The sequence below is a fragment of the Osmerus eperlanus genome, chromosome 16, assembly GCF_963692335.1.
Source record: "Osmerus eperlanus chromosome 16, fOsmEpe2.1, whole genome shotgun sequence".
Lineage (NCBI taxonomy): Eukaryota > Metazoa > Chordata > Actinopteri > Osmeriformes > Osmeridae > Osmerus > Osmerus eperlanus.
Window position 1 is genome coordinate 10621996 of NC_085033.1, and position 26064 is coordinate 10648059.

General features: G+C 45.0%; 1 protein-coding gene across 1 annotated transcript; it reads left to right on the forward strand.

Moving 5' to 3' along the window:
• Positions 1 to 3761: 3761 nt before the first annotated feature.
• Positions 3762 to 19812, forward strand: LOC134036389 (cadherin-18-like). Its single transcript, XM_062481320.1, has 10 exons — positions 3762 to 4053; positions 4235 to 4354; positions 9508 to 9675; positions 10046 to 10233; positions 10459 to 10712; positions 10870 to 11006; positions 13101 to 13225; positions 14880 to 14994; positions 17320 to 17574; positions 17722 to 19812. Exons 1-10 carry the CDS (start codon positions 4041 to 4043, stop codon positions 18261 to 18263), a joined length of 1917 nt encoding a protein of 638 aa, XP_062337304.1. The 5' UTR covers positions 3762 to 4040; the 3' UTR covers positions 18264 to 19812.
• Positions 19813 to 26064: the final 6252 nt, after the last annotated feature.

The window sequence follows — 26064 nt, forward strand, 5'->3', positions numbered from 1 at the left end:
TGTCTCTCCCACTTCGTACCTGCTCTCTCTCTCTCCCCTCTCTTCAGTCCCCTTGGTGACTTTGCAAACAAGGAGAGAGTGCTAAAAGATCAGGCCATACAGTGCTGCCCCAGATAGTGCTGTTGAACGCTACCTCCCACAGCCCCAGACATGAGTCACAGATGACGCTGGAGGATGCAGAGTAGCTACTCTCCACTTGGTATGATCTAAATGGAACACACAGGGTGGTCCCGACCTCCCCACACCTTGAGTACTTTCACACATCTTTAAAGCTAGGCCTGTAACTTACCTGCTGGGTGCTTCTGTTAGATTGCCCCTAGCCAGCAGTCAGTGTTAGTGAGCAGTGCTGAACCCTGTTGGCCACCGACTGCACTAGATTCTGTTAATTGTGACCGATTGTGGTTTTCATTTAATCAACATGAACTCACTACTGGAGGCATTTCTGTCTGTTTGCTGAAGCAGCCCTGTTCTCATCCAAGGACACTGCTGGCCCTCCATCCGGAAGCTTGACATTGTGGTGGCTGTTGATATGGCCTGAATAAAAGTAAATATAGATTTCGGGGAAAATGATATGAAGTCAAAGTGAAAGTCACTGATTATAATACTGCAGTGTTTGAGTATTAAAGTGTCTGATGATAAATGTTAAGCGGCAAAAGCAATTGATTTCCATTTTGTTTGGTACAACTGCAGGCCCCTCACACAGACAGGTAGGGAAGAACCTCAGCTGGACTGGTAACTAACACTTGATCAAACATCTGACATGGGTCAACAACGAGAGAGCCAGAGGTCAACATAGGTCTCCCTCTGCACTGACCCGTATCTCTGGAGTGAGTCCAGGGACAAATATAAATCTGTTAGACTCAAATGTGACACCTCGCTGGTTTTGCTATGGCAATGCAAACAATTTCTGTCGGTGTCCAAAAAAAGGTTACAGGCGCACTAGAGTATTTATTTGTACAATGCAGAGATCACTGTTTGATATCCCCGTAAGTAGCAGTAACTGGCTGCTTGTAACCAGTCTCTTGGCTGTTACCTCTCCCTTGCCTCTGTGCTAGACAGTGTGATTAAACACACCTTATCAGACCTCAGAGACACCGATTCCATCAAGCCCCTCACCCCACCCCCTACTCAGACTTCGTAATGGCAAATTACCAGTCTCGGTACAACCGAGGCGGCGCTGCACAAAAAAAATCATCATCTTGTCAAATGGCTGTGGAAGCGGCGTAAAATTGACCTTTCTGTCAGCGTTTCTTCTGTAATTTGTGGTTAGCTGAGGGGGCAGAGCCTTGATTTAATCAGGCGGTGGGGTTTCTCCAACTGCGGCGGCTGCTGATCAGCTTCTGAAGGAGTCCGTGTGCAGCAGCATGGTGGAGTCTGAGCTCAGTCGGGGAGAGGAGAGCTGGCAGGCTCACACCGGGCAGTCTGAGCCACAGGCTTTTCATATCGTTGTTAGGGAACGTATTACAGACACAAGTGCATGCACGTACGCACTTGCACATGCACAGACCACAAAGAGGACATTAGAAGCACACACAGTGCACTACTACCTATCAACACATCTGATTACACGACACCCTCTGGTCCCTAACCAGCCTTTTGGTAATGTCCATCCAAAGGGAGTGGTGACTCCATTTGTTTATCTTCATTTATATATTTATTTGTTTGTTTGTTTAGGGCCTTTTAGCCCTGTGGCTAGCAGACAGGGTCCTTTCTTATCCTTTCATCTGAGTGGTGATGGAGAGCCTGTGGCAAGCATCAGTTGGGAGCAGCACATCCATTAGCCTACATGGAGCAGGGCATAAAAACTGCCCAGCCAGGGAGAAACAGATGCAGCTCCTCTCTCTCTCTCTCTCTCTCTCTCTCTCTCTCTCTCTCTCTCTCTCTCTCTCTCTCTCTCTCTCTCTCTCTCTCTCTCTCTCTCTCTCTCTCTCCATCACTCTCTCTTTCTTGTAGATGCACACTCCCCGACTCTCTCTATTGATCTCTCTAACTCTCTATCTCAAACAAATCTCTGTCTGGCTCTTTCTGTCTTTCTCCCTTGCTGTCTCTCTTTCTTGCCGTCAACAACCCGTCTCACTCTTTGTGTGCTTTACCTCTTTCCCCATCTCCCTCTCTCTGCCCCACATCCATCTCCCTCTCTCTGCCCCTCATCATCTCTCTCTCTGCCCCTCATCCATCCCTCTCTCTGCCCCTCATCCATCTCTCTCTCTGCCCCTCATCCATCCCTCTCTCTGCCCCTCATCCATCCCTCTCTCTGCCCCTCATCCATCCCTCTCTCTGCCCCTCATCCATCTCTCTCTCTGCCCCTCATCCATCCCTCTCTCTGCCCCTCATCCATCCCTCTCTCTGCCCCTCATCCATCCCTCTCTCTGCCCCTCATCCATCTCTCTCTCTGCCCCTCATCCATCCTTCTCTCTGCCCCTCATCCATCCCTCTCTCTGCCCCTCATCCATCTCTCTCTCTGCCCCTCATCCATCTCTCTCTCTGCCCCTCATCCATCTCTCCCTCTGCCCCTCATTACCTTTCCCCCCAACTCTCGCACCTTTTTACCTCTCCCTACCTCCACCGCGCCCCCTCCCCCCTCACTCTTTCGCTTTCTCTCTGTCCTGTATTGTTAGAACTTGTCTGTGCTCCAGTCCCCTGGGAAATACGGGTATGCACTGCAACATAGTCATACAGTACACAGAGGGACACAGGCACAGTGCTGTGCTGAAGCGTATTTTGCTGGATTTGCAAATTAAAACACACTTTTCTTGACTTGAGTGAAAGCATGCAAACAGCACTTGGAAATGAGATGAGAGAGAATCTGGGTGCCATTGTAACAGAGTAACACAGCTCTAACGGGTCCACAGTGGGCTGGCAGCCCAGACTCCACAGCAAGGAAAGAGGCCCATGTTGGCCGGAAGTGTCTTCAGCATAGACAAGTGTTACAAACAGGATTTTGTGTGTTTGTGTGTATGTGTAAAGAGGCTCTGTTAACTAATTGCCCTCTGCTCAGGGAATACACTTGCTGCCAAGATTTAAGAACCCAACCAGAATGTCTGTGTGCATGTGTTTGTGTGTGCACGGAGGTGGACTAAAATGTCTCCTCAGCCCAGGTTTCCTGCAGTCATTAGCAGCTTTCTGTGATGTTGCTTCATCAGTTTCAAGGGATCCCCATGGATACTTCTGAATGTTCTAAGCCACCAACATTCCACCGTGTCTTTGAGACACATGAAAGAGACAAACAAAACAACAATCCTGGCTGGCAGGGTGCCAGATCACACAGATGTCATCCATTTCCGAAGGTTTACTCCTTTGCGATGATGTAAGTCAGTGTAGTGAAGCAGCTAAACTAGCCAGGGCTAGCTAAAACTGTGTGAATTAGTAACTGTACCGTGCCCTCAGTGTTTGATTCATATTTCACACGTAGCAGCGAGGCTTTGTTCTGGCAGGGCTACCAGGGGAAATGCATTAGCCTCAAAATGTCAACCCGTGCAGCTCCAAACACACAGTTCATCTGGTTTCTCTTCTCCACTTTTCCCACTTCTTATTTTTTTGTTAGGTTAGGGAATTGGATTTATTATTTTGCTTTGTTCAGTACCTATATAGCCCATACTTCAGAAAGTGTTATTTTGTTTTACGTTGCCGTGGTTTTCCCGGCGTCAATTCTCAGGGGCCTTTATAAAGGGCCTGTAGGTGTCAATGTGACAGATTAGATCAACCAAACGCACAAGTGCTGTATTTTAAAATGTGAAATTTCGTTTCAAATCTTTCAGCTGCACTCCAACTCTGACAAAGGCGACGGTTCCGTCAGGTACCTGCTCTCTGGCGAGGGGGCGGGGACAATCTTCATCATCAACGAAGTGACGGGTGACATCCATGCTGCCAAGAGTCTCGACCGTGAGAAGAAGAGCCAGTACGTGCTGCACGCCCAGGCCGTTGAGCGCTACACCAACAGGTCCTTGGAACCCGAGTCAGAGTTCATCATCAAAGTCCAGGACGTCAATGACAACGCCCCATGGTTCCCTGATGGACCGCTCGCCGCCACCGTCCCTGAGATGGCTGACGTGGGTATGTACTCACCGTGTGTGTGTGTGTGTGTGTGTGTGTGTGTGTGTATCTTTGATAATGTGATTGCAATGTTCCAATAACTCAAATGAGAGTGTGCAACACACAAGTTCGAAAATAAGGTCATTGTGGCCCTCGATTCAGACTCTTCAGTTGTGTGACAGTGTTGCTTCCTCCTCCTCAGGCACTTCGGTGGTTCAGGTGACAGCCACAGATGCAGATGACCCCACCTATGGGAACAGCGCTAAGATCGTCTACAGCATCCTGCAGGGACAGCCTTACTTCTCTGTGGACCCTAAGACCGGTGAGCTGCCCTCCCTCCGGTGCCCTTTGGTCTCTCTTTTGCTCTCTCTTTCTCTGTCGATCTCTCTCCATCTCTCTCTCCGTTTCCCTCTCTCTCCCTAATTCCCTAACAAAACAGTTGAAAAGCTTGAACATGCTTTAATGAACTTTGAAAATAAAAAGCCTTGAAAGAGCGTGAGGGGAAAATCGACCCTTTTAAAAATTCATATTTGTATTTTCAAAGCCTTTGTGTCAATAACAAGGTTTGCTCAAACCAATGTGTAACCCTAACTATGTGAGTGTTCCTGTGTGTTTGTGTGTGTGCTTGTGTGCATGTATGTCTCAATATGTGTGTGTGTATGTGTGTGGGGGGTAAACGCCAATAGGTAAGAGAGAACAGAAGCTGGTAGACATGGAGAGACATGGATTTTCTGTCTATGTTTTTTTATAGATAGAATCAATAGGGCACTGGCCATTTGATCCAAGATCTAAATATGAAAGCATTCCTGTCAACAAACCAAGCCTCCTGTACAATCCTTTTGAATGGATTAAATCAAGGTCCTAATTTACCCACTCTCCCTTTACAAGTCCTCTCATCTATTACAATGAGTGACTGTGTTAGTTTGGTCATGGTATGGAGCTGGAACAATGCCAGCTGCAAAGCATGCTGGGTCAAGACAGGGACATATGTTACCTCCTGCTCAGCGCTCTCCCCAAGGATTTGTTCTAATAGGCTAAGATGAACTCCCACAGTCCTCCATCCTTGCCTCATGCCATATCTTCTTCGATAGCTTGGAAATCTTGGCAATCTTGAGGAACATGGACGATCCATCCTGTTATTAGGGGCTGTTTATGATAACAGACCCTGATAACGGAGGAGGCATTCTACCTGTCCTACCATCCACCTGCCAAGAATCAAACCATAAATCAAAAGTGACAGCATATATATATAACATCAGATACCTTTTGACCAGAAAAATGCTTCGGGGTCTGGTGGCAATCTTTGGCCCTTCCCACTCAGCTGTTACACTGGATACTGGTAGAAACAATCCTTTGATGTCTCTGGCAGAACGTGAACTCCACCAGCTGCTACTCATCTGCATTCACAATCACACCTGCTTTGGAAGGAAATTGTTATCAGCATCTGATCTGTTTAATAATGCAGTTTCTGGCACATTAAATCAATTTGCTTCTGGATAAAAATGCAGTTTTGACTGTGCTAAATGTGCATTTGATGGGTCTTCCTTGGGAGTGACATGAGAAAATATGATTTATGAAAGGTTTCTTGTTTATATCAATTATTGACAGACATGAATGAATGGCCTGTGGGGATATTTTATAATCACACCAACATTAAGAGTATTGATTACCCATCACTGACAAGGTATCGTAATTGCAGTGAAGGTGCAGGTTAATGTTGAATGTCAATATCTCTTATCAAATTGTAAAGAGGATTTGATTTTAATATTTTATGAACCAAAGGTTATTCAGAATATTCTCAAGAGTTCAAATTCACTTCCTTTCATGAATTTATTTTAAAGAATTGGTGGTAGCATCTTCGCCCGGTTTCTGGGATAAAACGTTTGGTACAGAGCAGTAAACCAGGGTTAAGTACAAACATTAACTGTCCATTTTATAAAAGTTTATTTAAACAATGTAACAAAAAATTAATAATACAAATTGTGTAGGTTCCCATGAGCCGTTTTATAGTTTCACATACAAGAAAAAAGAATGCAACAAGGCAGGATATTTTCAGACAGCCATGGAGACCTGGTTCTTGATTGAAACCGCTAAAAGTTATATTATACATTACTCACAGAAAAGGAGCAAAGGCCTTTGAGTCTCAATTTGAAAATATGTATAAACTTCTTTTAGTTCACAGTGAAAATGTGTCTCACAGACCCAAACATCATACAAGGGATAAAACCAAAAGAGTATAATGTTAGAAAATAAGGCAGTGGGCTGTTTTTAAACTTTAGGATTTGTCAACATCCTGCTTTCTCATGAACCACTTATGTGAGAAACACAAACAAACAGGGCGTGAAAACGAAGGGAGGAAAGCTACATGGTTAAACCCTTTCATGTACACAACAAATTATTATTATTATACAAATTATTTGCTGTAAAATATTCCCAACCACATTGCAGTACATTATTCTTGTTTTCTGTTCCTCTGTACACTCCCGGCTGAAAGCTGAAGGGATGTTTAACAATGTTGTACTTTTATTGTGCTGACAGCTGAACTTACTGGTGCAGGTAGGTGGTTTCTGGCATGCGATCTGTTTGATGCAATTTCCAAGACATTCTCTGGGGCTGAGTCTGCAGCTCTGTTCATTTGTTCTGGTAGGGTCGAGACTATTTCTTAGCTTTTTATTCTTTCCTTTCTATTGTACATCCACCCATTCATGAAAGACGAGCATAAGAGAGAAATCTTGATGAATAGCAGCACAGGATTTCTGAAGCAAAGGCAGAACGATCTGAACAGTTGCCAGCATTTTAGGCATTCCTCCATGCATCTTCATATGCTAAGGCATATACTAGTGTCCTTGGGAATTTAGTATGCTTCTGCAATGGTTTTATGAACACTTGAAATATTATGAGAACTACTATCCTTGGGCTTTTGGAGAAGGAAAAGAACTGACAAAATGAGGCAAATAGAACAACAGCGCTGTGAGTATGATTATAGAAAGAGACTCAAAGCACTCTTTAGATTGGGGGTTGAAGTGAAATGAAGTCAGACTATATTGACACTTCTACTCTCACTGTCCTCATGAATGTTCCCCTTACTATCTTAAATCCTTCGAGCCTTTCAATGTTTTGTTCTTCTCCTCAGCCCTCCCTCTCTCCCTCCCCTTCCATCCCTGCATGTGGCAGCTCTCCAGCTCTTTTCAGTGTAATGCTGAGCTCTGATCTCTCGTCCAAGCTGTTCCACACCACTGGCAGTATTGATGATATTGATTTGACATAAAGTGTGTATCAAACCCCAGCTCCGTCAATACCCGCTGGCTTGTTTACCCACACACTCATTGATTACAAGTCCAGGTTCTCAATCACCTCTCTCACCACCCTCCTTCACCCTCAGGCCCTCATTTGAGATTCTGGTGCCCTGGGCCCATGTTTGCACTGTGGTTTTGTAAAATGAAGGTTCAAAAGTAAAAGCAGAGATGACAAACCAACTGAAAAAAATATTTTTCTATTCCCATTAGATATTACAATTTTGATTGTTATTTGATAAGCTATTTTTGAACTATTAGCGTTCTAAATTGGCTGTCACATGGCAACCCCTTTTCTTTCAAATTGCAAAGCTCTTTAGCACATCAACTCACAATCTAAATACCTCGACACTTACAAAAAAGGATACCTAATCTGAATAACCATGATAGTTGGGTAGTTTTGAATTTTCACAATATTTCACATTTCCGTTATCTTGTTCTACTGGATTCCAGCATTACATCTGTTACAGAACTGTAGCTATGTTGGTCTAATGTAATACTGTACATCAAGCACACAAACTAGCTGGTTGAGTCAGGGTGGTCATTTGCATTTCCTTTCTTTCAAGGCTTTCCACAAACCACAGCCACATAAAACGTTTTTTATTTTATTTTTAATGAGGAAATTAAGCTTAAAGGTTCTCTCAGGTCAACAAACATAGTCTTCCATGACATACTGTATCTCCTCTGTCAATGTCTGCAATACTTGGCCTTTATAATCTTTTTAACGGATGACTGACCCTGGTACAAGCGTTCAACTGACCCTTCTACTCCCATACGCCCATGCACACACCCATACACATGTACATACACATAGTCTCCACATATTGGTCAACAGTGCGTGTTTTAGAATACTGTGTTGGGCCAGTTATTTGACTGATCCAGCTGCTTTGCTGTTGTGAGGACAACCTTGTGGTCCGATCCTCCCGTCCTCTCACATCAAACACCCATGCCTCCTCCACCACGGCAGCACACATGCACGATGCACACACACCCTGTGGCCTTTGTTACAGGTGCAGGCTGCCTGGTCAATCTGTTTGCTCCCCTGTGAACACCCCTCGCAGTCTTTGGGGCTGGAGCTGGGCAGATGGCAGTCTCCTTCATAGAGCTCCGAAGCGAGTAATGCAGCGTAGCAGGGCCTGCGGGCTGAGCAGGGAATAGAGGTGTGGAGAGAGGGGGGTAGGTGAGGAGAGGAGAGAGGAGGAGAGAGGAAGAGAGAGGAGGTGAGAAAAGGAGAGAGGAGCAGAGAGGAAGAGAGAGGAGGTGAGAAGAGGAGAGAAGAGAGGGACTGGTAGGACTGGAGGGCAGAGGAGAGGAGAGAGGAGGAGAGAGGAGGAGAAGGGAGGAGAGAGGAGGAGAGAGGAGGAGAGAGGAGGGACTGGAAGGACTGGAGGGCAGAGGAGAGGAGAGAGGAGGAGAAGGGAAGAGGAGAGAGGAGGAGAGAGGAGAAGGGAGGAGAGAGGAGGAGAGAGGAGGAGAGAGGAGAAGGGAAGAGGAGAGAGGAGAGAGGAGGAGAAGGGAGGAGAGAGGAGGAGAGAGGAGGAGAGAGGAGGAGAGAGGAGGAGAGAGGAGGAGAGAGGAGGAGAGAGGAGGAGAAGGGAGGAGAGAGGAGGAGAGAGGAGGAGAGAGGAGGAGAGAGGAGGAGAAGGGAGGAGAGAGGAGGAGAGAGGAGGAGAAGGGAGGAGAGAGGAGGAGAGAGGAGGAGAAGGGAGGAGAGAGGAGGAGAGAGGAGGATAAGGGAGGAGAGAGGAGGAGAGAGGAGGAGAAGGGAGGAGAAGGGAAGAGAGAAGAGGGAACTGGAGAAGAACTGGAGGTCAGAGTGGAGGGGAGGATAGAGGTGAGGAGAGGAGAGGAAAAGAAGAGATAGTGCATTTGTCTATGTGGAGACGGGAGTGGGGGACTAAAACTATTTATTTAGCGTGAATTGTGCCAGGTCCACCCCTGATTTTATCTGTGTCTCTCTCAGTGAAATGTCAACAAATTACGTATATGTACATGTGATGGGTGCAGTGCAAATAATATATCTCTGTAGAGCAGCTGTTCCCTCATATTCCTTCACCACACGCACACACACACTATTGTGATTGTTTCTGGTGTGTCCCCTATAGAGGATTGTTCACCCCAGTGCTACCCTCCCCCTTCTTGTTTCTCCCCCCCCCTTCCTCCCTCTCTCCCTCCACTGCAGGTGTGATCAGGACGGCCCTGGCAGGTATGGACCGTGAGGCTAGGGAACGCTACTTCCTGGTTGTCCAGGCCAAGGATATGGCGGGCTCCGTGGGCGGCCTATCAGGGACCACAACTGTCAACGTCACTCTGACTGATGTCAACGACAACCCACCCAGATTCCCACAGAGTGCGTACAAACACCTTATCTCTGTCCCGGAGGGGCTTTAAACATCCCATCCCAGCTCAAGAAATGCAATTCATTTGTACTGCATTCTATTTGTGGACCATTTTACCAGACTTCTATGGTCAGACAGATACCGATTTACTTTCTGTCACAACGTACGTACATCATAGACCTTGTGAAAACAACAATTACATCCGTGCAATAATAAACAGAACATTTTCCAGTTTTTTATTGAAGATGATAATGGAAAACTGATTGTAGAGAAAATAAGGGGCGGGCTTGTAAGACAGAGGTAATGCCATCCGTGGTAATGCGAAGGTAATGTCAGCCGTGTTGTAATGGTGACCATTTCAAACTCATCTATTGATCTCAGAGAGCTATCAGCTCTACGTGTCCGAGTCGGCCGCCGTGGGCAAGGCTGTCGGCAGAATCAAGGCCAGCGACGAGGACCTCGGGGTGAATGCAGAGATGGATTACGTCATCACCAACCCCGAAGCTGCTGCCGTGTTCTCCATCAGCACTGACAGCGAGCACGGGGAGGGGATCATCTCACTCAAACAGGTAGCTGCCGATCCACACACACTGTACAGCTTTTCATTTCTTTGGAGGCTAGGTTGGGTTGTTTTGTTTTGTATAGCAATATACTGGATTGTGGGCCTCCGTGGTAAAAAGACATCTATCTTAGGATACCAAGGCACCTTTATGGGACGATGTTTTGGATAGCCCAAGTAGCGCACAAATGCTAATGAATCAGTGGAACTGACCATCAGTTTGTTTGGTCTGCAGCCTTTGAACTATGAGAAGAGGAAGACCCACACACTTCACATCGAGGGCGTCAACACACATCTGGACCCTCGCTTCTCCCACCTCGGCCCCTTCAGGGACTCCACCTCGCTGCGGGTCATCGTGGGCGATGTGGACGAGCCCCCACTCTTCTCCATGGACTACTACATCATGGATGTCTACGAGAACTCGCCCAGTGGAACGCAGGTTGGCATGGTGACCGCCCAGGACCCTGACAGCACCAAGAGCCTCGTAAGGTAACAAAAGCAGAGAGAAACCTCTTCAGAAGGGGCTTCCATTTGAATGGTTGTACGGTCATGTGAAGGTTTCCCATTTTTCTGTGGGATCGAAAAGGAATAATCCATGAATCTACTTCTTAATTTGTTCATCAACCCTTGGCTTTTCTGTGCGCAGGTATTTCATAGATAACAGTGAGGAGGGTCCGGTGTATTTCACAGTGGGTGTCAACAGCGGCTTCATCAGGACCACTCAGCCTCTGGACAGGGAGGGCGTGGCCTGGCACAACATCACTGTCATGGCCGCTGAGGTCGGTGAGTAGCACTCCAGAAACAAGAGAAGAAGAGCAGCTACTGAAACTCTGAGCTGTAGTACAGTTGGCCACACATAACCTGTTTGGAAGTCTTTTGTACAGTACATTTCCACAGCCAGTTCTACATTAAACAGACTGTGCAATAACCCATCGTTACTGTGTCTAGTGAAAGAAGAAGAAGAATGGGATTTATTCGCCATGAAAGTTTGCACAGACAAGGAATTTGCTTTGGCAGGAAGGTGCATACAATAAACATATAGGGACCTCAAATTTAAATATGTGGACTATCTATCCTAAGGGTACATAAACTAGCAGTACTAAGTGGAATTAGAATTAAATAAAATATACAATAAAATAAAATATAAGTTGCCGTAATTTACAATATAAAAATACAAAAATACAAATATTACAAAAAATACAAATGTACAAGATACAATTTTGTAATGCAGTGCAAAAAGCAGTGTGTTTTAAGCAGGAAGTCATTAGAGTCAGTGTGGTCCCTTGGCCTTGTTGAAGAGGCCAACAGCGGAAGGGAAGAAACTGTTTTTGTGGCGTGAGGTATTGGTCCTGATGGACCGCAGCCTTCTGCCGGAGGGGAGTGACTGAAACAGGGAGTGTCCAGGGTGGGAGGAGTCGGCCACAATCTTCCTTGCTAGCCTCAGGGTCCTCGAGGTGTGCAGGTCCTCGAGGGTAGGCAGATTGCAGCCAATCACCTTCTCAGAAGTGTGGATGATACGCTGCAGCCTGCTCTTGTCCTTGGCAGTGGCAGCAGCGTACCAGACGGTGATGGAGGAGGTGAGGATGGACTCAATGATGGCTGAGTAGAAGTGCACCATCATTGTCTTTGGCAGGTTGAACTTCTTCAGCTGCCAAAGGAAGTACATCCTCTGTTGTGCTTTCTTGATGAGGGAGCTGATGTTCAGTTCCCACTTGAGGTCCTGGGAGAGGATAGTGCCCAGGAAGCGGAAGGACTCCACAGTGTTGACTGGGGAGTCACACAGGGTGATGGGGGTGAGTGGGGCTGTGTTCTTCCTGAAAGAGCACTAGCATCACACTTGTGCTGAACCTTTGTGGTGAAACAGTGGTAGCCATGGTAGCCTCTTCATTATAACACGTGTATAAAAAGTATATTTCAAAATGCACTCTGATACCAATAACACAAAAAAACCTTGAATGCAGATGACACATAATAGGTCTGTCCTATTCTAAATGGTTTTGCCTTCTACACGTGGATAAAGCATTTCCCAGTCTGCATAGAATCCCACTGTTACTCAGTTCTATATCCAATGCAGGTAAAAAATACATCACCCTGGCTTTACACCATGAGACTGAAGAGGGTGCAGAAGGGCAATCAATTCTTACTTTCCCACTATTTTCTTGTTTCTCGTCAGTGCTTATTCGGACAATTATCCTTAGCTTTCCCCTCTCTTGCACAAAAGGCAGGAGCTAATGGACCGGACTAGCCATCAATATGTGTGACGCTACGAAGTTTGGATGGTGTTAAGTCAACTGAATGAATTGATAAATCAATCCTCACTTTTCTCTGGACTTGTTTATGTCGACCGAGAGAGATACAGCAGCATGCAGTGATAAGGCAAGGAGGGGCCGAGCATGAAAAGAAGATAGGAGGAGACGTAATGACAGAGAGATAGCATGGGGAGAGACTGAGAGAGAGGGAAAAATAGGAGGGGGGGGAGGAGAACGAGAGCTTTGCAGGGAGCAGCTGAGCGACCGGGTCACCTATCAAAGGGAGTTTACATTTGGCCTGAGTGCATGCGCTATGTCCAAACCCAGGAGACATGCTAACCCGTCACACACACACACACAGGCACACCAAATCAGACACACACGGGTGGAGCTGGGCTCAGCAGGGAGCTAACCTTAATAGAGCAGAGATGTGTGCACCATAAGTGTCTGCTTTCCATGAGGCCTGGACAGAACACTGGCACGTGAAGAAGTGGGAGGAGCCCCGGTGGGCTGGAGGAAGCCTGACATATCATGAGACCGGCTTCAGTTTGACCTGCATTTCATAGGAGTTTTCAATGCTTTATGTGTAATCCACTGCTTTATTATCACGTGTTTCTCTGTCGTCCAGACAACCCTCGTCTGGTCAGCCAGGTTCCCGTGACCATTCAGGTGCTGGACGTCAATGACAACGCTCCGGCCATCGCAGGGGAGGATGACGACATCATAGTGTGTGAAAGTTCCAGAGTTGGCCAGGTTAGACGTGCACACAGTATAAAATAAAATACAATATTTCTCTCTCTCGCTTGCTCTCTCTTTTGCTTTCTCACTCTCTCTATTACTCTCAACCTGTCTTACTTTGCTTCTCTTTCACTCACACAAACAGACTCCCACACATACTCCTTCACCCCTTTGTGTGTCTGACACCATCAGGAAAGGATTTATCTGCCGAGCTGCAGACTTTGCAGCCTCTTGAACCCATAAATTATTCAGCCTGCATCCGTGTCTTCACCAGCAGATAGCAGCTGCATTAAACCCAACACAGCTCCTCTTTCGTACAAAATGTTTATCATCTCTCATTCAGATTTGGCCCGCGCGCAGCAAACCACGACTGCTGCGATTCACATCGCTATGCTGTTCTTCCTCGCTTCGTATTTTCCTCCTCAAATGGAGATTACTAAGCAGACTGCAGCCAGTGTATAATCAGTTAGCTTGGCTGGGGGCATCAGTAGACACGCATGCTAAGACCCCCTGAACGTGGAGAGGATTTCTACCATCACTGCAACACATTAATTCCTGAAAAATTTTGTTGGTCATGTTTGGAAGAATGTATTTTGAAGAGATTATCCTACTCTGTTCAATGAAAAAAAAAAGAATGTAGAGGAGAAGTAAGGGATAGTTTCATGTTACTACAGCGGCATACTGTCAGATTTGAAATCTCCACAAATAATCTTTTGGACATTGACTGTGGAAGGGACCAGGTTTGTCGGTTTTGGGGGGACGTATCGTAAATGAAACATGAGGCAAGGTTCACGGTCTGTTGGTCAAATGTATTGTTTCATTACGTTGACAATCGTCAATTTCACCTAGCCTGCAGCCACTTTTTGCTTCTGCATGGTGTTCTCCAGTCTCCCCAGTCCATAGAAGTCTATGTATTTGGATCTGATAGTATAATTTTACCGTACTGTATAAGGGCCCATATAGGACTACAGTGAAGACCTCATGCATCCATGCATACTCTGTAAACCCTTTTTTAGCCAATCTTATGTGAACCCTCTCACGCATTCATATGTATCACTTCTGTGTGAAAAGCTGTTGCACAATTGAAGGTCCTAGCCTAGGTTAACAAGATGGATGTGTTGCTCCACAGCGAGTGTGCCAGCCAGGTCAGGAGTTTCTCTAATTGGTTTCTTGCCTGCTTGAGACTATCCTGCTGTACTGCATGTAACAAACATGACAGTCTGAGTCACTCACGAGCTGACAGAATTTTGGGACGGGTGTCTGGAAATAGGCCATGTGTAAAACACACACTTGATGCACATTGCGTAAAGCACACACAAACACACACTCACTCTCTCACACATACATCTCTCACCCCTGTTCTGGATTGAACCATGTTGTCCCTTGGAGCTCCAGTCAAACTTTCAACCTGACACTAGCTTGTTATTCTGTGGAACCACAGCCATCTTAAAAAGCTTCCAGTGGATCAGCTTGGCTCAGGTATCACCTAGCTACACAATCATGGAGAAACCAGGCTCTCCATTCTAGAACGAATACTGGATAAACATATTTGCTTGGCCCGCAGTGCTTCCTTGTTTTGTTTACGACTCTGCAGTCTGTGTGACTTCTCCTCACTGATCCCATCACCCGTTCTGCTGATCCCATCACCCGTTCTGCTGTTCTTCTCCAGGTGATCCAGACCATAAGGCCTGCAGACATGGACAACTTTGCCAACGGTCATTTCTCCTTCGCTCTGCCCAGAGAGCTCCCAGACAACCCCAACTTCACCTTGAAAGATAACGAAGGTGAGGACAGAGCAGCAAGAACAGATATGAAGGATTTCTACTGTGGAACAAAGTTAGAAATGAGAAATGAATCAGACCAAGACAGAAGGATACTTGGGATGTTTTTGTTTTAAGGTTGTTTCCAACAGTGGTGGTTCTGTCTAATCCAACATGTGCCTTTTGGCATTATCAGTGCAGTTTTCTGTGGTGTCCCTGTGGTGTTTAATTCTAACATTAAATCTAAATATTAGTGAGAAGATCCAATGTATTGGGCCCAGCGGTGTCCTTCCTCTGCCCAGCTTCAGGGGGTTTGTGGATGAAGTCTAACTGTTAAGGGAACAGTGGTGAGGACTGAGAGAGTCCAGAGGCCAGCCCCAGTCGCTGTGTTAGTTTACCAGGATAATCCACTGAGATAAGCGGCGTCTGGAGAGAGATTACTCAGGCAGATTGAGCATCATAACCAAACACAAACATATCTGGTGCTGTTTGTAGTGGAGCAGTTTGCCCTGTTTACACTCCCCCAGTCCTCTGAGAATCCTTCCATATCAGGAGGAACCTGCGGTGGTGTTTCCTTGGTAACCTATGTTGTTTCTTTCTTCTCCTTTCCTTTCTTTTCTCCGAAATGTAATGTTCCCAGTCTTCTGCTCTTTCCTGGCTGTTGCCTGAGAGTTTCTTGCTATCATGGCAATTGACTCGGAGTGGAGTGTAAGGCCAGAATAATGGATGACAGCAATCAATAGCAAGGATGAGAGAATCCGAGTGTTGGTTTGACTTTGGTAGCATTGTTCTGTGTTATGCTTCACTTTCACAACCACACTCGTGTCCTTGTCATCGCTCGCCTTCCCAGTGCTTTGACTAGTCCCACTATTCCTTCCTCTTTATCCCCTCAGTCTTTCGTTTTCACCTTTGTCTCTTCCCTTTTTTCTCCAGTCCATCCATTTTAATACGAGCCCGTCCTCTCTTTCGCTCCATTTCCTTTGGTGTACAGTAGCTATTTGCCGTGACTGACAGACAGAGAGAGACAGATAAAAAAAGAGAGAAAGAGACTAAGACCGAGATAGTACAAAATAGACAGAGAGATATACAAATGGAAGGGTTCTAGGTGAGAAAAACAATCTTCCATTGTTTACCTGTGTGTCACCCATTGTGGGTGAGGAACATTAATGAATTTAGACTAACAGCTCATGGGCCAGGCTTGGGGATGTCTTGAGGGATGGAGACAGCTGCAAGTCGATAGCATCCCAATGCAAATGAAGGCATCCAACCATGGTATCTCCCATGGGCTGCGCCAGAATACATTTGTTGATATCTACACAGTCGCAGGATGCTAGTGCTGACCCACAACCAAACGCACACGTGCACACAGGCACGAAAGTACACACACATATGACCCCTCCCCTCCCCCTCCCCCCCCTCCCCCCTCCCCCCTCCCTCCCGGACAGACAATCACGCATCACACACACGTAAACACTTCAACACACTCTTGTCTCTCGCCATCTTGTGTGACATGCTTTAGTAGCATAGCTGGGAGCCTTGTGGGGAAATGAGTGTGCATTGTGAAGATGCAGGCAGTGATTGTGCATACCAATGTGTGGCTGTGGGGCGCCGTGTGGGACTGGGAGTATCTGCTGGAAGCTTTCCAAAAGGAATGAACAATGCTGCTGCACAGGCAGGGAGAGAGAGAGAGATCAAATGATGATCAAAATGACTCCACACCACCCTCTCCATCCCCCCCCCACCCCCACCCCATGTGGTGGGTCTCCGGTCCTCACCCCTCCGGTGAGCAGCTCCAGCCCAGAGAAGGGATGGAGAGAGAGAGAGAGAGAGAGAGAGAGAGAGAGAGAGAGAGAGAGAGAGAGAGAGAGAGAGAGAGAGAGAGAGAGAGAGAGAGAGAGAGAGAGAGAGAGAGAGAGAGAGAGAGAGAGAGAGAGAGAGAGAGAGAGAGAGAGAGAGAGAGAGAGAGAGAGAGAGAGAGAGAGAGAGAGAGAGAGAGAGAGAGAGAGAGAGAGAGAGAGAGAGAGAGAGAGAGAGAGAGAGAGAGAGAGAGAGAGAGAGAGAGAGAGAGAGAGAGAGAAACCCTGAAATAAAGACAGAGACAAAGCTAATTGTTAGCTTCAGTGTTAATAAAGGCTGGAGAGGCAGGCGCTATCTGTTCACACTCTACTCTAAAAGATAACACAGCTAATGCGTGTAGAGAAGTTAGGGATGGGTGGACGCATTCGTGGGTTTGGTGTATGTGTTAAAAACCAGTGAGGACTCAATGACAGGAAACTGTCTGAATGTGTGGATGCTTTTTGTTATTGTGTCACTCACTTCCCCTCTCGCACCATCCATCTGTCCCGCCAGACAACACAGCCAGCATCATATCACGCCGGCGTGGGTTCCAGAAGGTGGAGCAGGAGTCGTATCATCTGTCGGTGGTGGTGTGGGATGGGGGGGAGCCCATGCTGAGCAGTACCACCACCCTGAACATGCGTGTGTGTGTGTGCCTCCGAGGCACCAGGGGGCACAACCTCTGCCAGGCCCAGGCCTTCCTCTCCACGGCAGGCCTCAGCACCGGAGCCTTCATCGCCATCCTCCTCTGCATCCTCATACTTCTGGGTTAGTTCTGGTGTGTGTCTGTGTACGTATGTGTTTGTGTGTCAGCGGGAATATGCTCATGAATACAATGTATTCACACAAATACAACACATGACTTGTGAGACCTCTCTCTTTCTCGCTTTCTCCCTCACTCGCTCTCCTCCCCAGCCATAGTGGTAATGTTCCTGACCCTGCGCAGCAAGAAAGCCAATAAGGAACCTCTCATTCTCTCTGAGGAGGACGTCCGTGAGAACGTGGTAACCTACGACGACGAGGGCGGCGGGGAGGAGGACACGGAGGCCTTCGACATCGCTGCGCTACGCAACCCCGCTTCCTCAGAGCCGAGGAGGCTACGCCACCGTCGAGAGGTGGAGCCAGAAGCCGCCTGGTTGGTGATTGGCTGCCATCCGCGAGTAGGCGGGAGCAGCCTGTCGGCTTCCTCCTGTTCGGTCCTGGACAGCAATGACATCATTCACCGTGTCATCAGGCAGAAAGTCGTGGAGGCAGACCAGGACAATAGAGGGCCACCCTATGACTCACTGCAGACCTACGCCTACGAGGGTCGGGGCTCCCTCTCGGGGTCCATCAGCTCCCTGGGGCTGGCCACAGCGCTGCCTGAGCTCAGCTACTCCGACCTGGAGGACTGGGAGCCCGAGGCACACACTCTGGCCCGTCTGTTTGGAGAGCACATTTTGGAACACAGCCCCTAGATTGGGTGCCTGGTCACAGAGACGACCCTCCAGCCATCTTTCCTCCCCCCTCCTGGGATCATGTCACCCTGTTTGGATTGAGAGGAGGTGCTGTTGTGGAGGTGAGGTTAACCATTGTGTCTCTGGATTGGATCTTCTTTGGAAAGAGCGTATTAACATATTTTGGAAAACTAAAATTCTGAAAAGACTTCAAATAAAACGTCACGGTTTGGAAAAAGGAGAAAAGGAAACTATTTTCCCTATTGTATATTTTTATTGATAAATAAAGCCCAATTGTTTGCGAGAGATGAAGTGATTTACAATTCATGTTGTAATGAATCCTATGTTCTACCCTTATACTTGATACCTGGGGGTATTCCTGTGGAACCATGTTGGTAAGTACTTACAGTTTTCTGTGTAGACCGTCCAAGGTCGTTCCAGTACTTCACTAATTCTGTGTACTGCAAAAACAAGTCAATGAAATTCTTCACAAGAGCAGAGAAAGTTTTAATTGGGTAACAACGGCACTGTAAGCGTTGTTATTGGCTTCAAATGCTTTGGTGTGCAGCTTTTATGGCCATCCTGGGGTTTCCACATGAGCTCTGAGAAGGCCTGGTGTGTTCCTGCAGTACTCTTGATCAGCACCCAGGGGATCCCAGCGAGAAAAAATACGAACAAACTGCGTTCATTATGTTGCCAATGTCAGGAATGATGTGGCAATAGAATTAACTGAAAAATATTTTTTAAGATTCAACTGCCATCATTTCTTACAAAGTAATTTCAAAGGGAACTAATGATTATGTGAAAGCACATCAATTTACTCTGTTTTTAAAACTAGATTGCTATATGAAGAGGTCTGGTTCTGTCTGCTGAGTAACCTATAAAGGGAAATGAGGTATGATGGCCCACGACAGAACCCCCACACAGTTTCAGTAGAACAGTCTGTTCCTACCGAGGGTAATCGCAGAGCATGTGTGTGCGTGGTCTCTTTGAAAACAACTTTAACGCCAACAACCGTTAGCATTCTGTTTCCATTCAACAGAAATCATGAATTATGCATTACATTACAATTTCTTTTGAGGATGGTATTTGAAGACAAAAGGGAAAATATATAAATAGCATCTTAATGGTCACTTTTTTGTTTTTGTTTTTTGCAAATCTAGCTGCCATTGCCAATCCTAATGATGAACATGATTACTATTTTCTTCTTTCACATTCCTGAATAACGCCAGTGAGGTGGACCACACTAAATCCAGACTTTATATTTTCATCCCAGCCCATCTTGGTGCAGCATTCAAAGTCATTAAAACAGGATAGCGGTTTATGGTATTCTGTTCTGTTGTGTGTTGTGTTGCTGATCAGTCACTGGCATAGTACTGAAGATCAAGAGAAAACATTTTGATCAACAAGAAACAAGACAGATGCTTGCCATTAAGATTTTTTCATCATATCAGGAGAAATGCAAGCAGCACAGGGTATAGACGTCACCACTAATGTTATCTTAATTGCTATTCAAAAGATCACACCAGAAGCCATAATGATTGTAGAAAATGTTGCCCCTTTGCTTTTTTCCTCGTGCATAAGACTTCAGAATTAATTATATTTTGATTTAATAAAATAACTCAGTACAACTGTGATAAAACCCAAATCCCGCTGATTTCCAAAGGACCAGATTGTAATTGTTCTGTTGGTAAGGTGCTCATGTGAGTGTGTGTGCTTGTGTGTGTGTGCGTATATGTGCATAAGTATGTGCGTGCATATGTGTACTGTATGCAAGTGCTTGTTTCCCTCCTGGTGAAAGTGCTTAGTTAATCAGTCTGAAGGCCGTAAACCACCTCTACACAATATACCCTTGTTATATGAAGTGTCCCACATAGTTTATATTTCCTTATTCTGTTTGCTTGGGGACTTCCTGTAATGTTCTTCTGTGGTTTTTCCTCTGCTTGGCTTTGGGGCTCTGCGTCTGCATCTCCCTGCTAGTGAAATATTACTTTTTGTTGCATAATGTCTCCCTCCAGATCACCTCTGTTGCTACTGTGACAAACTGCAAAAGGAAAATAGCTCCTGTCCTGTGGTTCTTCTCTCCGTCTCTCCCTCAGCGCATGTTGAGGGGAAAAGTTAGACTATCGTTGTTTGTTTTAACTTCAGATTGGTTTGTGTTGCGCTCCTTGTATGTTTAAGGGAGATCAGACTGGGCTTAGATGAAGGACCAAGAGCCAGCTGCTGCGACGGAGAGTAGAAATGTCCTCTTATCTCCGTGTGGCTGCTTCTGGTCCTCACAGATACACAGGAGCTGAGGTCAGAGGTCAATTCTCCATGCCTCCGTTGAACACAAAGACTTAGCAAGGATCATGGGCAATTAGCTTCTTAAACAGCCTTCTGCTATTGTGCATTTAAGACATTCCACAGCATGTCATGTGCCGCCTGCATCACACTCTGAGTTTTCGCAAGATTAATTAAACAGTCTAGTGTTTGTTGTGCCACCCGTCATCTTCAATCTGTTAGCCTCATTCATTAACGCCCACTCCTACCGTCACATGGCCCACCCTTGGGCATAGTGCTGTAACACCAAACAGACCTCATATTGTCATGATGACTTAAACACGTCTGTCCACCTTTGTGTGAATCCCAACAGCTTATCCTTTCAGAAGAAACCATCAATTGATGCCTTAAACACCATATGGAATGAACGTGGGGTGCCAGGAGAATAATCAAATGAACATTAGACTGTGTGACAGGTAACTGCAGAATATTCTGACTGCATTTTAAATGCAGAATGGTAATATTTAAGAGGCCAGTGCAAATTTTACCCTTCTGTTCCTCACTCAAAATTGTCCTTCTCAACTTTTTTTTTTTATGAAAGAAAATGTGCAGTGGTCTCAATCTTTTCCAGAGCTGTATATACTGTCACTTTTATACACAGTATACATCGTAGCATTTCACAAAAGGCAATGATATCTTCCTTCTTCAGGTAACTGTATCAGTGTAATTGAACAGTGAATAAATTGTTCACCAAAGCATTAAAGTACAAGAGACAGACAAAAACAGAATCTTGAAAGAATCAATCTTGAGTCTGTATCCCAACCTAGACATTCATCCTCCTTCCACTGGACACAAATGCCAGAAGGCACTAAGGTAGACATCGATGTACTCCCTTGACATGATGTCTAACTTTATGTCATGTTTTCAAGGACTGCTTAGTTTTTTTGATGTCAATACAAATAATAAAAACTTTGTAGCTCTTGTGCCTTTGACAAAAAGAAGAGACCCAGCTGAACAGGCTCTCCATGAGTTACTGGGGGATTACTGTCTGCATCATCTGTCTGCAAAGGAGAGGTGAGGACTGCACAAGATGATGCACAGAACATCCATGAACAGACAGGAAGAGATTGCAACAGTCATTAAGATGTGTAGCGACAGGAGATTAATGTTCTACAATCTGACAGATTGATTTATGACATCTGTTACATGTACTTTGTTAATTAGCCCCTCTTACGCAACATACTGTAGCTCAATTAGTGCCAGCTTATTTCAAAACGTTCACTAGGAAACATTATTCTTTCATTTCCCAGTTGCAGTGAAAATGATTGAGGGTTAGGGGTAAGGTTGTGAATGCAACTTTGGTTGGAGTTAGGGTTAGGGATATTCAGCGCTAATGCTTGGATCGAGACAATTCTGATCCTGTACCAACATTAAAATCCTACACCTCACACACTCCATAAAGGGTTTCTTTGGGTTCTGAGAGTCCAACCAAAGTTAAAATCCCACTTGGCCAATCATGGTGCAAAGTTAAGGTACACCAATGTTCTTATAAAATCTCCCAGCTTAGTATAGCTTTGTGTATCAACCATCATACAGATGCTCATTTATTGGTTGCATTTTTTAGACCTAAGCTAGACGCGAGATGCAAAACGTAAAGAAAGAAGTGCAAATAAACACACATCTCAAAAAATCCTTGGGATGAAACGCACAAAAGCTAGGAATTGATTTCATGATCATGGAAGCTAGTTTACGGTTTATTATGGCAAAGGTTTTATATTATTTTCCTCTATCTACCTCTATCTTTCTTGTGTTTCTGATCTATATCTCTCTCGTTCTCTCTGTCTTCACTCTCTATCTTTCTTTTTTTTATCAGACACTTTTAGACATACAGCATTTGCGATAGCTAGTCACCTTGATTAATCTCAGCTCTTCAAAGAACTTGGTTACCAAGAGTGGGAGGCTAAACTCATATGAAACTAGTATCAGTCAACTCAATATGCACCAAATAACCAACTTCTGAATCTGATAGGGATATAATCCTTTATGATTTGAAATGATTTAAGTCAAAAGTCAAAAAGAGAAACCCCCAAAAATGTTGGACACATAACTTTTTTAAATGGAAGGCAACAGAACTGCCTTGCCCTTTCAGTGAATGGACCACTTTTAGAGATAATGAGCTTTTCCTGAGCAGGTCAAGAGAAGAAAGAACATGGAACAATCCCCTCCATTAGAATGTGCTATTTCATCCATGACTGTATCAAATGCACACAGGGAGCCCTTTCATGTATACCATGCTGTTTTGTTCTAACTTACCCTGACCACCTACTGGGCCTCAGTTTGAAACCTGTTCCTAGTGAAATAACACCATGAGCTGCCTCTTTGGCATCCACTCTCATTACAGTGCTGCCTTTCATGTGTTCATCTCAATTAGACGCATTGACTAGACACAGTCAAGAACATGTTTTAGTACTTCTGAGGTACAATACGGCATGGTCTTCATTAATGAAAGAGTCACCAGAGGGAAGAATCTTCTATGTGCTCATGTGAATCCTATATGTAAAGGTAAGTAAGATAACAATTATGTATGTGATCTGTTGTACAGTATGGCACATCCATTAACTGTATACTGTCAAAGACAGAAGGTATAGGATTGGAAAGTACAGTGATCCATGTTTCGGGCAGAAGTCCAGGTCAAGTCAGCCTACAGTAATCATTCACCATTTATACTGTTAAAGTTGAACACCAATTTAAATTTAAATGTGACTAAAGAGTGAACATAATTGTATTCTCCAGTAAATATACAATAATGCTAAACTTCCCTTGTGGATTGTCTCCAAAATACAGACATTATACAGTGAAAACATATTTTGAAAGTCATTCTATCAGGCAACATACCATTCAGTACATTTTTTTTACATTTAGCAGACGCTCTTATCCAGAGCGACTTACAGTAAGTACAGGGACATTCCCCCGAGGCAAGTAGGGTGAAGTGCCTTGCCCAAGGACACAACGTCAGTTGGCAACCTTCCGATTACTAGCCCGATTCCCTCACCACTCAGCCACCTGACTCCCCACCTGACTCAGTAATGCTACTAATTTCTGTAAAATATGTCTCATTTTCTTTGGATTCGTGTTATTCCAGGGCCAACACCTTGCCTTCAACTCAGCTAGCATCTGCAGTAAAATAACCTTCATGAGACATATATTTGATACCAGTCACTTCAACAGAGATTTTTTACTGCCACTCCATCAGTATTCACTGTGTAACATAAAAGCATGTCTGCAGGCTTTAGAAGCCCTGTTATTTGAAAAAGCTTATTGTCCACATCCCAGAGCTCTGGTCTGACACGATGTGTGCTCTGGCACAAGGTTCTGAATTCTAAACCTCTTTGCTGATCAATGGAAATGATTACACAGTCGATTCATGGACTGCTTCTACACAGGGAGTGTTTGTGGATTGTGTGCATGCAAGTTTGTGAGTGAATGTGAGTTTGTGTGCTAATGTTTTGCATACCAAGAGACTTCACTCTGGTATCTAGCATATGATGTCAATAACGATGTTATCATTTTGAAATGGCGCCATACGGTTCAGCCACAGCAGGGAGTGTCATTTCCTCAAGCTCAATTAGGCGATTAAAAAAAATCCTGCCTTTTACAATAGAAATTGGAATTCTGTGTGGATAACCCCTCATGTCCTCCATCTGGGGAGGGAAGGGGGGATGAATGGGTAAGTCCACCAATGTCTGCACCTTTCACCTTCAAATCCTACATTCCTCTTCAGAGGTCCTCCCTCCTCCCCAGGTTTCTGTTCACCCTGACCTCCCATGACAGGTCTGGAGATATATCATACCATATTCAGACAGGCATGCACGCATCGAATCATAATCCTCCTGCATACCCTCAGATTGAAGCCCAATCAGAGCCCATGTAAGAATAGGAATAACCCCCCCGGCAGGAGCGTGATTGGCCATAACAAGACCATCATCCTTCAGTGGGGGGTCTGGCTATTTCCACAGTAATGGCTGATTACCACTATTGACTGAAGTGTTTCAGGTCATGGTGACCTGCTGGTCAGAAGCAGTTTCATGTGTTCGGACAGTGCTGATAATATGCGTATGGAACATTACCTTCCTTACTACCCAGATTCATTGTCTTTTTACGTTGATATAATTTGAGTAGTATTAGATGGTATCTCAATGTTCTCTTCCCCCCATATGTGTTAGCTCAGCGGGATGAGACATGCAGATATTGGTAGGTAACACCTCTTCTATTCTCAAGGTGGACTCGGCAAGGAGAGATAACAGACGGGCAGTGAAAGAGAAGAACAGAGTGTTAATCTGTTATCTCTATGCATGCCGTTTCCCCTGCAGTGTGCAAGTGTGATGGAAGAAGAGCCACGCATGGCTGTGCTACATGGAGGCACTGAAATGTTAGCACAGTCCAATATGGAGGAGATTCTGGATGTGTAAGAAGGGTGGAGAGGAGTGGAGAGGAGAGGATTTATACAATGGAGACCCTGCCATCTAGAGAAAAAAGATGGTACTACAGAATATAATCCTTGTGCATCCTACTGTATGTCATACAAAGATCAAGTTAATTAAGTAATACTTAAGTTAAGTATTTTTCTTTGATTATTTGCTTCTGGACAACTTCTTGATGTCACTCAACTAAAAGATAAGAAATCAAACCTAAAGGACCATACTTTCACTGTGGCTCACTCGACCACTTGGCCCTGCGCTCTCCTCCGAGTCCTGATCATGTTTCACTTTTGTCTCCTTCACGCTAATTAAAACCTATCAACCATGAAATTGACAGTGGTGGGATTCCTTATGCCGGCCAGTGCAGGGGGAGGAGGCAGACTGCCAGTTTTGGTCCCAAACCACACAGAGGCGCATAAGGGAGCACTGGAGATATAGAAATGGCTAATGAACTGTCCCACGTCAATTAAATTAGCTAAGAGGAGGGAATTAATTGTACTGGGTGATGAATGTGTGAGGGAATGAATAAAAGAATGGGTGGATGATTTATTTAATGAGTAGACAGATTAGTAAAATATTCATAAGAGACAGGCAATAGGGTAATTAGCTATTTTAGTATGGTATGCAATTTGAGTAAATTGTTCAATTCTATAGTTAAGCTTAATTTCATTCCTCAGTTTAATTAATATATTTCATAAAAACTCAAAACCTTCTTTTATGTGAAGAGTTATGTTTTGTGAAAAGTTTTAAATTTAAGGAAATTAAAATGGCCACAACCCTAACTTGACCAATGCAAAAACAGAACATTTGTGATATCTGATGTTGTACTGTAGACCAACATAGTTACAGTGATGTAACAACTCTATTAGCCATGTCCAGGAACACCCTTGTTCATCGGTAGAATAAGGGTTGTAGCCATTTGAAGGCTTTTTACAAACCATCATATAAAATTGTTGTTTTAGTTGTTAATTTCTGTATTTTCAGAGTAATACTGGCTCCCGAAGAACCACTTGTACTGTCACAAAGAGGCCATCAGGTTGCGCAAGAGGCTTTCAAATTATGACTGGGAATCCCAGGTTAAG

Coding starts and splice junctions, on each gene's coding strand:
- LOC134036389 (XM_062481320.1), top strand. Junction 9,676..10,045: donor CCCACCCAGATTCCCACAGA/GTGCGTACAAAC, acceptor TATTGATCTCAG/AGAGCTATCAGCTCTACGTG. Junction 14,995..17,319: donor CACCTTGAAAGATAACGAAG/GTGAGGACAGAG, acceptor CTGTCCCGCCAG/ACAACACAGCCAGCATCATA.